General features: G+C 45.6%; 1 protein-coding gene across 10 annotated transcripts in view; it reads left to right on the forward strand.

Moving 5' to 3' along the window:
• Nucleotides 1–12,900, forward strand: part of rab27a (RAB27A, member RAS oncogene family) — a 153,262-nt gene that overhangs the window by 87,931 nt on the left and 52,431 nt on the right. For all 10 annotated transcript variants that reach the window (XM_038814111.1, XM_038814108.1, XM_038814113.1 and 7 more), the window contains one exon: nucleotides 11,909–12,081. In XM_038814111.1, coding sequence (XP_038670039.1) covers nucleotides 11,929–12,081 — 153 coding nt within the window. In that variant the 5' untranslated portion in view covers nucleotides 11,909–11,928. The remainder of the gene's footprint in view (nucleotides 1–11,908; nucleotides 12,082–12,900) is intronic.

Here is a 12,900-nt window from a genome sequence, read left to right on the forward strand (position 1 = left end):
CATTTCATACCTTCTTCTAACTACTTTTAACAAATTTCATTCATGGGCTGTGAGCATCACTGACAAGACTAACTTTTATTGCCCTCAAGAAGGTGGTGGTGGTGGTGAGCCACTGACCTTGAGGTGCTGCCGGCCCACATGGCGTCGGTACACCTACAGTGCTGTTATGGAGGGAGGTGCAGGATTTTGCTAAATTGCCCCTTAATTTGTTTTGTAAATTTGGGGCAATTCAGCGTGGCCAATCCACCTACCCTGCACATCTTTGGGTTGTGGAGGTGAAAGCCACGCAGACATGGGAAGAATGTGCAAACTCCACACTGACAGTATCCCAGGGCCGGGATTCGAACCCAGGTCCTCAGCGCCGCAGTCCCAGTGCTAACCACTGCGTCACATGCCGCCCTTTGAATTGCCCCTTAATTGGGGGGGGGGGGGGGGGGGAATTGCATACATTAAATTTATATTAAATATAATGGATTGTGCGATTTAGCAGCCTCGTCGCAGGCGGCTCGTGACGCGATCAGGCTGTTAAATCTTGCATCTCGCGAGTTCTGCGGTGTTGCAGTCTATTTCTTGCCCTCAGTGGGTGCGATCCAGATTTGCACATTCAAGTGAGTTAGTCTCCTTTGAATATGCCTGTGCCGCAGTTACCCAAGGTGCGGTACCTAACGGCCTCGCTTCAGAGAGCCCAAGTGGACGCCATTTAGCACTTACGGGCACTGGGGCGGGGCGGGGGGGGGGGGTTGACGGCGTCTCAGAACTTGGAAGGGTGGTACCCTGGCACTCCTGATGCCAACTGGGCACCATGGCACCAACTGGGCACCATGGCACCAGCAGGGGCACACCAGGGTGCCAGGGTGGCAGTGCCAAGGTACCCAGGTGGCATCTGGCCTGTGCTGGGGATCTGGCCCAGAGGTGTCTTTCCCTTGTGTGTGTGGGGGGGGGGGGGGGGGGGGGGGGGTCTCGGCTCTAGGACCCCCCCTCCTAATTGTTAGTTGGTGATTGGAGGGGTCCGGAGATCGGCGCATCACTTAAAGTTGGTGCCCCAATCTCTTCCTGCACTGGAGAGCTGAGCTTGTTAGTGCAGGCAATGAGCCGAAGTACGGCCTCTGCAGGGCGTTCCTACCCGAGGCCCAAATATGAGATAAAAGAGCTGTTTAATAGCAGGGTCATCCTCTGCGCTACAGGCACCAGGAAACGCCCCACTAAACCCGCCCAAAACGGGATCCTGTTTCTTTTCCATTACATCGTTGCCTGAATAATCTCTTGATATGGGGAGTTTGTTTGATATTTGTTCATGAAGCCCTTTCCGTGGGAGTAGGTTTTTCCAATGTTTGCTTTCTATCCTCGGCACAATTTGAGGGAATACAACATTTGTCATTTTGGGCCTCTTTCCACGCTCGCCTTACCTGGACACACCTTAAGTAGAAGAATCTGAAACCTTTGGAGCAACTCCAACTTGTGAATTTCTTGTTTCATTCTGGTGTAACTTGCTGACTAGGTCTGCGGGAGCCATGAATTGGAGGCCCCTGAGAATTAGTCTAGTCCTCTGGTAATATTGGAGCTTCTGTTTAGCGAATTATTGATTGTGGAAACCCTAGAATTGTTTGCAGATCTTAAAATATCATATCTGAACCTTTTGTTCCCAGCAATTATTTTGAGCCTCTTGTGAACTCATTCCTATTCCCAAACATTGCTTTAAAAATGTTTTTTTTTAATCGTCTGGAAACTCGGGGGATTTTCATATTCTAAATGACTGTAATCCACCAATGACCGCTCACACTGGACATGTGCAACCTGCACCATTATTATCTATTGTATATGTCCCCATTATCTAAATTATCTGCATAAAATATACATTCTAAATGCATGCTGACCATATCCTGATCAATTCGACTGCATTAACCTCAAGTAACTCAGAATTGCTCCTGGTCTATATTGGAAAAACTGTTCTGAACAAAGGATGTCTAGTGCTATCTTACACTGAGTAATCGGATTATTTAAGGATCAGAATAAATGCCACGTTGCTTTTCAGAATCAAGTAGAGCAGATCATTTGATGGACTTTAGAATATACCATCCCTTGTGGTTTTGACCGGTGGGATTTTTTACAATGATGGACTGGAGGTTCATTGAGTTTGTCTCCTGACCTTGCTCATCGGATGTGACAGGCCCATATTTCTCAGTTCTCTTCCAGTCGCTAGCACTGAAATTAGATTGGACAGTTTGCTTTGGGAGCAGAACTGGCACTCTACTGACCTACCAGGTTTTGCCTATATGGATCAATGATTCAATACATTTATATTATCTTTTGATGGTGCTCGGTGTAGCTGTGCAACTTCTGACTTGGACAGTGTAAGCAGCAGCTGAAATGTGGCCTAATGCTGAACTTGTTGAAGCAATGCATCATATGGCGAATGGCTTAATTCTAAGCCCACTGATGGTGAAAAATATAAATGTCTCCAACAATATTGAGTGCCTATATTTTGGAATGATTGGCATGAGTTTGGGTCAGATGTCCATTTTGCACCCAGTTCCATTTTCTTTTGAGTTCAACGGACCATAAAATGGAGGTACAAATGGCAGCCCAACTCAAACCTGCCCTGTTTTGTTTTTCATGGATTCTATTAAAATTAGTACTTTTTTAGCTGGTGCTCCCCAAAACATACACTTCTTCTGATTTTTTTTTTGTGTGGTGCTTTCTGTGGTCGATTTGACGTATTTGCTCAAAGTTGTGAGTTTGCGCTCTACAGCAGAGACATGACCCACGTTGATGGTTCACTGCAGCATGGGGAGAAACTGCGCTGTTCTGAGATTCTGTCTTTCGGATGAGGCATTTAAATGTGGCCCTCTTTGTCCTCGAGTGGAAGTCAAAGATTGCACGCCACTGCTTCAGAGAGGAGCAGGGCATGTTTCCTGGTACCTTAACCAATATTTATCCTTCAACTACAAAAATAGACACGCTGGTCGTAGTCGTTAATTTAGTTTGTGAGAGCTTCTACCTGCAAATAGGCTGCTGCGTTTCTTACATTATTACAATAACTTCATTTTTCAAAATTAAATATTGCTGAAAAAAGAGACATGCTATCAAAGCTTTTCATCTTGCACTCATCGGGTCAGCTCTTCGGAAATTACTGCAAGAGAAGAGACGTTGGCATGTGGACTCTGATGGAAGTGTTGCCATGATGAATGCAGCACGGAATGGCTAACTGTGTAGCTTTGTCCAAGTTACAAAGTGTGGGCTTTTCCTTCTGTTTGAAAAAGGATAAGGCTCTGTGTGTGAATAGATGTGGCTTCTAGCATGCGTGAGCAATCCCGATTGACCATCTTAAATTTGTTTTCAGTGTAATTCTTCGTGCAGTCAGGATTGTTTAGCAGGTGGTGTCTGCTTGCGGAATCACATCTGATGTTGGACACTGTTTGTTTAGGTTTTGCAAGCACGGGTCAGTTGGGCACTGAAATTCAGATGCGACATTTGCGTGACAGGCAGAACGTCTTTTTGGCTTGATGATAATTAGTGGCGAATACTGCTCATGTTGCTATTGCATAGTAACACTGTCCAACAGCTAGCTTCACCTGTTGTTCATATTTTTGAGACACATTACCCTTCCTGGATAATTTGAGATCAACTGGGCACTTTTCAGGAGTGAATGTGGTGGCCGTAGACCCATAGATGTGTTTGCGTGATAGAGAAAACCATGATATGATCAGGTTTCCTTTGATGCGCCCTATAAGGGGCTGGTTTAGCACAGGGCAAATCACTGGCTTTGAAAGCAGACCAAGGCAGGCCAGCAGAACAGTTCAATTCCAGGTTCCCCGAACAGGCACCGGAATGTGGCGACTAGGGGCTTTTCACAGTAACTTCATTTGAAGCCTACTTGTGACAATAAGCGATTTTCATTTCATTTTCATTTCACTTCAGTATCAAGCTTGCAATGGTGAACAATTGGCTTGGGTCCTATTTATGAGGTTGCGGATATGGCCAATGTTATAGTGGAGCTCTTGGAATCCCAACGTGCATATTGACCAGTGAAGGTACACTTTGGGTAGGCGCTAGTACTCTGGGTATTGTTTTATTGTTCTTCTATAATACCCATGATGCATCTTGTGCACTGGACCATATATGTAATTAAAATTGTGCTTCGGGTGTTTGTATATAATTTATTCTGGTTGCCATGGGGAGATGGCAACTGGATCTACATAATCTGGGAAAAGAGCATTTGAGTTTTTGGCCAGTGGAATGAGGGAAGGAAGAAAAAAGATTAAGAGGACATTATTTAACACACAGGGAAATAGGGTTCTGTAGTTTGATTGCATTATGGTCAAAAATTAAAGCCTTGGGAATATGGACTAAAGGGTGAAAACAAAACATCAAAGACCAGCAGAAATAGAAAAGGAGGAATGCTATTGAGCAATTTTGTTCAGTGGTGAACCTGCTGGTTTGTAATTTTTCATTGAGTTTTGTTTGATTGTCGTTGGCTTGTTGTTTTTCTTGCCCACGTACTCAGATTTATTTTGTGTTGCTTGGTGTACAATTGGTTAAAATATAATATTTGTGACAAACCATAGAATTCCTATAGTGCAGAAGGAGCCCTTTTGGCCCATCAAGTCTGCACTGACCTTTGAATAAACAAATCTATGTCCACTCCCTCATCCACCCTGCCCTATCTCCGTAACCCCATAACCTAACCTGCATATCCCTGGACACTAAAGGGCCAATTTAGCATGGTCAATCCACCTAACCTGCAAATCTTTGGACTGTGGGAGGAAACCAGAGCATCCGGAGGGAATCCACGCAGACACGGGGGGAACCTATAAATTCCACACAGACAGTGACCCAAGGACGAATGGAACCTGGATCCCTGGCGATGTGAAGCAGCAGTGCTAGCCACTGTGCCACCGTGCCGCCCCAGCATGGATAAGTCAACAACTCTAGCTTTCGATGTAATGTGAATAGAAGCAGGGTATGAACTGCAAATATAGCAAGCCTGTGCCATGTGGAAGGTCTTCTGTACATTATGCACCCAAAGACTGTTGAGCATGTATGTCCCTGATGTTTTGTGCAACACGCACCAGATGTCAAACTTCTGAATGTTCATTCTGGAGCCACAATATCTACATTCCCCTCTTAATCAACTTCTTACGGACTTCTTAACAACTGGTGTTTACCTTTCAATTAGACTGTGCACCTTTAAATGGACTTGCGTTGGAACAAAATAAAAGGGCAGGATTCTCCGTCTTTTCACAGCAGTGGGATTCTCCTGTCCCATTGCAGCGAATGAGGGTGTTGGCTGAAGGCCAAATTCTCCATCCTCGCCGACAACAGAAACAGGGCGGACTCGAAGTGGAGATAACCGGCTAAAGTGTTTTTCACGTTGCAACATTCCCATCCCTTTTAATAATCCTCTGACCTATAATAAACATAGTACAATAAACAAAGTCACTCCCCCATCCTATCCCCGTAACCTCTCCTAACCTGCACATCTTTTGACTGTGGGAGGAAACCAGAGCACCAAGACCACACACACGCAGGCAATACTCCACACACACAGTTACACAAGGCCGGAATCAAACTCTGGTCCCTGGTGCTGTGAGGCAACAGTGGGATGAGGCCCTGTCATTAAGTCATCAATTGAAGAAATTGGCAGCAAGAATTGACAGGCTGATTTTTGGAGTGAAAGTAGGAATGTATAGATGGTTTTCAAGTCAATGACGAACCTGTCTTAGAGGCTTGTTAAAATTCAGGCACATACAAGGGGACAAACCATAATATAAACAGAAAGTTGGTTCGTAGCATAGACAGAGAGAAAAACAAATTTGAATAAATTAGCGTTGCTAGGTCTGTGAGGATCGAGAGTGGACACTGAGTTTACTGCCTGCTCCCAGTGTTTCTCCATGCACCAATCCAATCATGGAATGGTTTGACCAGACGAAGATGGCAGTTCAATGTGCATCTTTGAGGTAATCCATGGTGAGTCTCTGCTCAATTAAAAGGTGCATATGCATAAAAAACTAGAAGTCCAAATACTCCTGCTGGCTGTGTACAGGCAGATAATGGGGGGAGGAGTTTTAGATTTTTGAAGAGTGAAATGCCACAGAGACTTCAATGCTAGTAGCAAAATTGTGTATCATCTCTGGTGTAGTAGACCATCTTTCTCAATCTGAATGATTCAAGGCCTCCACCTTGTGATGAAGAAATAGCAGGTAATTTTCGTTCCTTTTCTAGAGGCTAAATGAATCACGTCTCCTCCCCAAGAAATGTTCTGGTGAAATCTTGGTTTAAAAGGATTACTAGACAGGCGCCACAGAGGTAAGGTTGGAATGCTCCACTAAACACTGTGTGGGGGGGGGGGGGGTGGGGGGGGGGGGGGGGGGGGGGGGGGGGGGGGGGGGGAATAATGGGCACAATGTACCAAAATTAGATTATCCGGGTGTTTCCCAGGCGCTCGGAGCGCTGAGAAACACCCCGTTATCTAACGCTCACCCAAGTAGATTGGGGTCCTCTGTGGGGAAACACCCCGATGAAGCTGCACTTGATCCATTTTCTGCACTGCCGGAACTTCTCCATGCAGTGAGAGGTTGGACCGCCATTTTTAAATGGCGAGCGGATCTCTCGAGCCCCCAACCCCAACTCATTATGAGGTCGTCTCCGAACCCCCCTGCTCTCCCGCACAGGACAATTCCAGGCAGGATCACAGTCACACAGAAAATGCCAGCTTGGCACCTTGGCAGTGCCAGGCTAGCACCCAGGTGATACTGCCAGGGTGCCCAGGTATTGGCAGTAGCAGTGACAGGATACCACCCTGCCCAGAAGGCATGTACCTTGGGGCTTCCAATCTGCTGGAAGACCCTCACAAGTGCCGTTGCACCTGGTTGGTGAAAACCAGGACTGAGCGGAACTTGCCCGAGTTCGGCAAGGCAAGGAAGTTAAATCCCACGCCTGGGTTAGATCTCGGGAAAGCATATTAGTGTGAGACTAGCTGTCTCACTGTAATATGCAGATTGCCAGGAAGTGATCACCCCCACAATGGGCGGAATTCACATTGGATCTCGCGGCATCTACCGGTCATGTTGCGCCGCGCTGCTTTTCGGGCAGAACGTGACTTGTAGATCCCGCCCAAGGTTGCTCTTTCTTCTGATATACGATAATTAACAAACTGTCACAAACCCATTAGCCTTAGAATCGTGACAGCACATTTGATCTACTGAGTCCATTCCAGAAGTCGATGCACCAATGCCTCCCAAACGTACAGTTCTGCCAAAGAACCCGCTCTAGTGGAAATTCCCAGATATCCTCGGAGGAAATTGGAAGAAGGCTTGATCCAATGTGTAAACCTAATAAAAGTGAAATCTGAAATAAAAACTGACAGTACAGGGAGGAAAACTCAGCCGGTCATTATAGACCACATTGACATTTCATCAGAAGTGCCCGTGAGTTACGGAGGCGTGTTTAAATTAGAACTGGGATGAAACCAAATCCCCGCCCTTGCTGGGACATTAAATAACATTTATTCACATCGTCAGAGGTGTTGCCTCTGATTCCTGATCAATGACTCACTCTTGTGGTGGAGAGCCTTCAATAAATATTTGAATACGGAGGAGGCCATTAGTAAGCAAGGTAGCTTTAGATCATTGCACTTGTAAGAATACTTTCAGAATCAAAGATTTGGCATCGTTTTCCTCTGGAAAATTGACACTATTTAACAAGGTTTTGTATCGTGACCAATCTTTGATTTGGTTGGGGGGGGGGGGGGTGCGGGGGGAGGAATAGTGTAGATGCTGGAAAAATGCAATGAAAATGGTGGCAGAAAAGGGGTTAATTTTTTGGGTCGATGATCTGAAGCGGAAGAAGTTGAAGATAGCAACAATTTATCAGCAAGTACTTTGGCTTAGTTCCTCCAGTCTTGTACAGGCCAATGGACAGTGAGACTCTGCCACGGCCCCTGTTCCATTGTAATCTCTGTTGCTGCAGCCCAGGTGGCCTCCCAATCTTCAAGGCTTTTCATAAATGTACTTTGCCAGGTCTTCTTAGGCCGAGCCTGTCGTCTTTTCCTTCATGGAAAAGACACACAGCTGCATGGTTGCTTTGAAGGGGCTGGTTTAGCACAGTGGGCTAAACAGCTGCCTTGTAATGCAGAACAAGGCCAACAGCTTGGGTTCAATTCCTGTACAGGCCTCCCTGAACAGGCGCCGGAATGTGGCGACTAGGGGCTTTCACAGTGACTTCATTGATGCCTACTTGTGACAATAAGCAATTATTATTGTTATTTTCCCATCTGGTGGTGTCCATGCTGCTGCCACTTCGGCAGGGTGTAGGTCGGGAGGTGAAATGTGTGCCCAACCAGCCTCCACCATCTCTTCACCATGATGTCCTGAAGGTGCTTCTGACCCATTCTCTGAACCACTTTGATCTGTCTCTCTCTGATGCCCAGGATCTTATGCAGGCAACATGGTGAAAGATAAACAACTCGCATGACACCTTTACTGTTTTTTTTTTTTCCATGTCTTGACGGCATGGATTGCAGCTGGTGCTACTATAGACATGTAGGGACACAGCTTCATGATTGCTTTGATGGTGTTGGATGCTCAGAGTGTGAGGCGCCGTTGGACGACTGATGCTGTTTCTTACAATTCTTGTGCGGCCATCGATCTCTGTGTCACCCTCTCTGGAGATGTTGCTTCCTAAGTAGGAGATGTGGTCGGCATATGTTCTATTACCCATTGGCGATGGGAAGGACATTGATGCATTCCAACCATCCCTATCTTGTTCTTCTCGCAAGTACAGAGCCAATGAAAGTGGGTGAGAAGAAAGGGAAGAATAAAACTGACCGTTTGTCAATGGTTGGATGCCAGGAGCCATTACATGGCAATGGGATTATGGTGTAAAGCCAAAAGGGATGGTAATGGACAAGAAATGATGTGTCCAGAGGAAATTGTGGGAATTTCAGTCTTTTGGCTTCAGTATTGACAACTTGCAGTTAAATAGAGCCTTTCCCGTACCAGCCTCCCCGGGCAGGCGCCGGAATGTGGCGACTAGGGGCTTTTCACAGTAACTTCATTGAAGCCTACTCGTGACAATAAGCGATTTTCATTTCATTTTCATTTTTCATGTTCGAAAGCACTTTTATACCTAATGAAGTACTGATTGAAGTGTGGTCACTGTTGTTCTGGATGAAATGCAGCAGCCAATTTGTGCACAGCAAGCTCCCACAAACAAGCAATATGATAATGACTAGATAAGCTAGTCTTGTATTAATTTGAGGGATGAATAATGGCCAGGCCACTGGGCAAAATTCCTCTGCTCTTCTTCGAAATGGTGCCAGGCTGTGATATGGAAAGGCAGGGGTGGGCCCCGATTTAACACCTCATCCGATTTAAAATGGCACCTTCGCCAGTGCAGTGTTCCCAACAATACTGGAGTGTTTGTGTGAACCCACAACCTTCTGCGTCATAAGCAAGAGCGCTACCAACTAAGCCAATACTGATGCCAGATCCTCCCTTCTCCCATTTTTTTGGGTAACATGCACTGTTTGTTATGCTCGAAACGTTTGCACCCCTGGCTTCAACTTTCTAACTTCTGTTTATTATTTCATCACTCCCTTGTAGCTGCTTCTCTCTGACTGGTGATTTCAATTCATTAAATTTGCCCCTGTTTCAAACGACTGGTTATGGTTGGGCACCAATTCCCTTGCACTTTGGACTAGATTGTATTCTTCCCAGTTGTTTACACTTGAGGTTGTGCCTTTTTTCGATCAACGGATATTTATTGCATTTCGAATCCTGGTCTGTTGAAATTTTATGCAAGTTGGCTTGACGCTGGCAGATGGTTCCAGACTTTCCTGTGTCTTTTGTCAGTGCCTTGGGATATTCTGCTGGTCGGTTCAAATATTTCTAGGCAGCAGACTGGAGCCTGCGCGAGGGTTGACGCAATATCCCATTCGCTGAACGATTATCTGCTGCAGGGATGTTGACGTTTGGTCTTTGAATCCTGTCTCAGGGCCGAAAAAGCCCTCCAGCCAGGGGCTGAGTCAGGAACTGAGTAGAAATCAGAAGCATTCCAAGAAGGAAGCGTTAAGCAAGTGAATTGATGTGGAATGTGGAGACGCTCTCTGAGCTTGTGCTCAACTTTAGCCAGAACTCCTGGAGAACTCCTAATGCCCACAACTAGAATACACAGTAGTTTTGGTCTCCTTATTTAAGGAAGAATGCAAATGTGTTTGGGGCAGCTCCGAGGAGGTTTACTAGATTGATGCTTGCATGAGTGGATTGGCTTTTGAGGGAAGGTTGGACATTGTTTCCATTGCAGTTTACAATCATAGAACCCAACAGTGCAGCAGGAGGCCATTCAGCCCATTAGGTCTACCTTATCCCCATAACCCCACTGATCTTTGGACACAAAGGGGCAATTTAACATGGGAAGTCCACCTAACCTGCACATCTTTAGACTCTGGGAGGAACCGGAGGACGGGACAATTTAACATAGGCAATCCACCTAACCTGCTCCTCTTTAGACTGTGGGAGGAAACCGGAGCACCCGGAGGAAACCCACGCAGGCATTGGGAGAATGCGTCAGCTCCACACAGACAGTCACCCGAGGTTGAGTGACCCGAGGAAGGGTCAGGGTTGACCTGATTGAAGTTTATAAGATCCTGAATGGTCTGGACAAGGTGGGCGTGGAAAGGATGTTTCCCTCTTGTGGGAGAGTCCAGAAATAGGGGGTACTGTTTGAAAATTAGGAGTCACCCTTTTAGGCCAGGGATGAGGAGACAATGTTTTGAGGATTGTGACTTTGGAACTCTCTGCATCAGAAGGCGGCGGAGGTGGAGATCATTGGTTATTTTTGAGGCGGAGAAAGATTCTTGTTAGGCAAAGCAATCAAACGTTATCGGGGGTAGATAGGAATGTGGAATTAAAAAAACTAACAGATCAGTCATGATTTTATTAAATGGTGGAGCAGGCTTGAGGGACCAAATACCTACTTCTAATTTGTATGTTTGTATGCAATACCTTTTTCTCCACACTAGCCCTACGTCCTTTTGTAATTGATACTTTGAAATCTCTATCAATCTTTGCCTTAAGCATACTATTTTAAAATAAATTTAGAGTACCCAATTATTTATCTTTTCCAATTTAGCGTGGCCAACCCACCTAACCTGCACATCTTTGGGTGAAACCCACGCAGGCGCGGGGAGAATGTGCAAACTCCACACGTCCAGTGACCCAGGGCTGGGATTCGAACTCAGTTCCTCAGTGCCACAGTCCAAGTGCTAACCACTGTGCAGCATGCCGCCCTGCCTTAAGCATACTTAATGGCTGATCTTCCACAACTCGCGCGGAGAATTCCAAAGGTCCACAGCCCTCTGAGTAAAGACATTTCTCCTCATCTCGGCCCCGAATGCCTTTCCCCCTTATTTTGAAATTTGTGTCCCCTGGTTCTAGACACCCCAGCCAAGGGGTGTCTCGAACCTGCATCTACCCTGCCTAGTATTTTGTAGATTTAAATAAGATCACCTTATTTAAGAGAATACAGGCCCAGTTTCCCCAATTTCTCTTCAAAGGACAGTCCCACGATCCCAGAAATGACTCTGGTGATCTTCGTTGGACTCCCTCTATGGGGATAAAATCTTCCCAAAGATACGAAGGCCATAACAATACTCCCAGGTGTGGTCTATCCAAGGTTCTATGCAACTGAAGCAAGACTTTGCTACTTGTGTCCTCTTATCCCTCTTGCAATGAAGGCCAGCATGCCATTACCCTTCCTAATTTTTTGTTGTATCTGCATGTTAGCTTTTAGTGACATTGATGGGGACAGCCAGGCCCGTGTGGAATGAATGGACAGATGGGAAGAAGGAGCATGGTCACCTATTTCTGGGTCAGAGTCTGAGTAAAACAATTTTTTTTTCTCATTGCAGGTCAGCATTCAGCTTTCACTATGTCTGATGGAGACTATGATTACCTCATTAAATTTCTAGCACTTGGAGATTCGGGAGTAGGAAAAACCAGCTTCCTCTATCAATACACAGATGCCAAATTCAACTCCAAGTTCATCACAACAGTTGGTATAGACTTCAGAGAAAAAAGGGTGGTAAGTAAATCAGAAACAAGCAGTCTGCCAACACTGCTTTTGCTTGATATTAGTAACTACCATAAAACAGTTTTCTTTTTAGCCCCTTTTGTGAGCTTTGAATTTTCCTTGGGATTTCTTCTATAACATTTTGTGACTGGACGTGTTAACACAGTCTTTAAGCTCCTGTTCGGCTGACTCTAAGCTAGATTTATTCAAAGAAAATTGTGCACTACTATGTTATGTGCTGGCTCCTTGATTCTGCATCTTCTTTATTATCGGTTTCTTGTTGTTTCTTCCCTGAAGGGATTGACGTGTTGCTGGTTCAGATACCGTACCGGGGGGGGGGGGGGGGGGGGGGGGGGGGGGTGTTGCTGGTCCAGATACGTACCGGGGGGGGGGGGGGGGGGGGGGGGGGTGCGTGCGCGCGTGTGACTGAATTGCAACCACTGTCATAATAATTTGCCAAGTCTGAACATTCCTTTTTTAATTTCTCTCTTGTTCATCTTCAATCACTACTGAATTCAAGTTCAGAAGAAAAGAAAATCGGTCACTGAGTCTTTGAAGACGGACACTGCGGTCTTCAATTTCAGTTTTTAATCTGTTCACAATCTCTACCATTACTCTATTCATTTCTTCTTGTGCCGTCAGTCCACTATCTCTTGCTGACTCTCCAGGCATTATTCTTCTTCTCCTTGTTCATGCAATTGGTATTCCCCAATTTTCACAATATTCATTGGCTAAATCTATTGTATTGTGGATAATTTCGTCATTCTTCAAATTCAAGATATGAATAAGTCCTCTCAGATCACAAGAAGCTTCATGGAACCCCATTTTCGG

Source organism: Scyliorhinus canicula, chromosome 12, assembly GCF_902713615.1.
Source record: "Scyliorhinus canicula chromosome 12, sScyCan1.1, whole genome shotgun sequence".
NCBI lineage: Eukaryota > Metazoa > Chordata > Chondrichthyes > Carcharhiniformes > Scyliorhinidae > Scyliorhinus > Scyliorhinus canicula.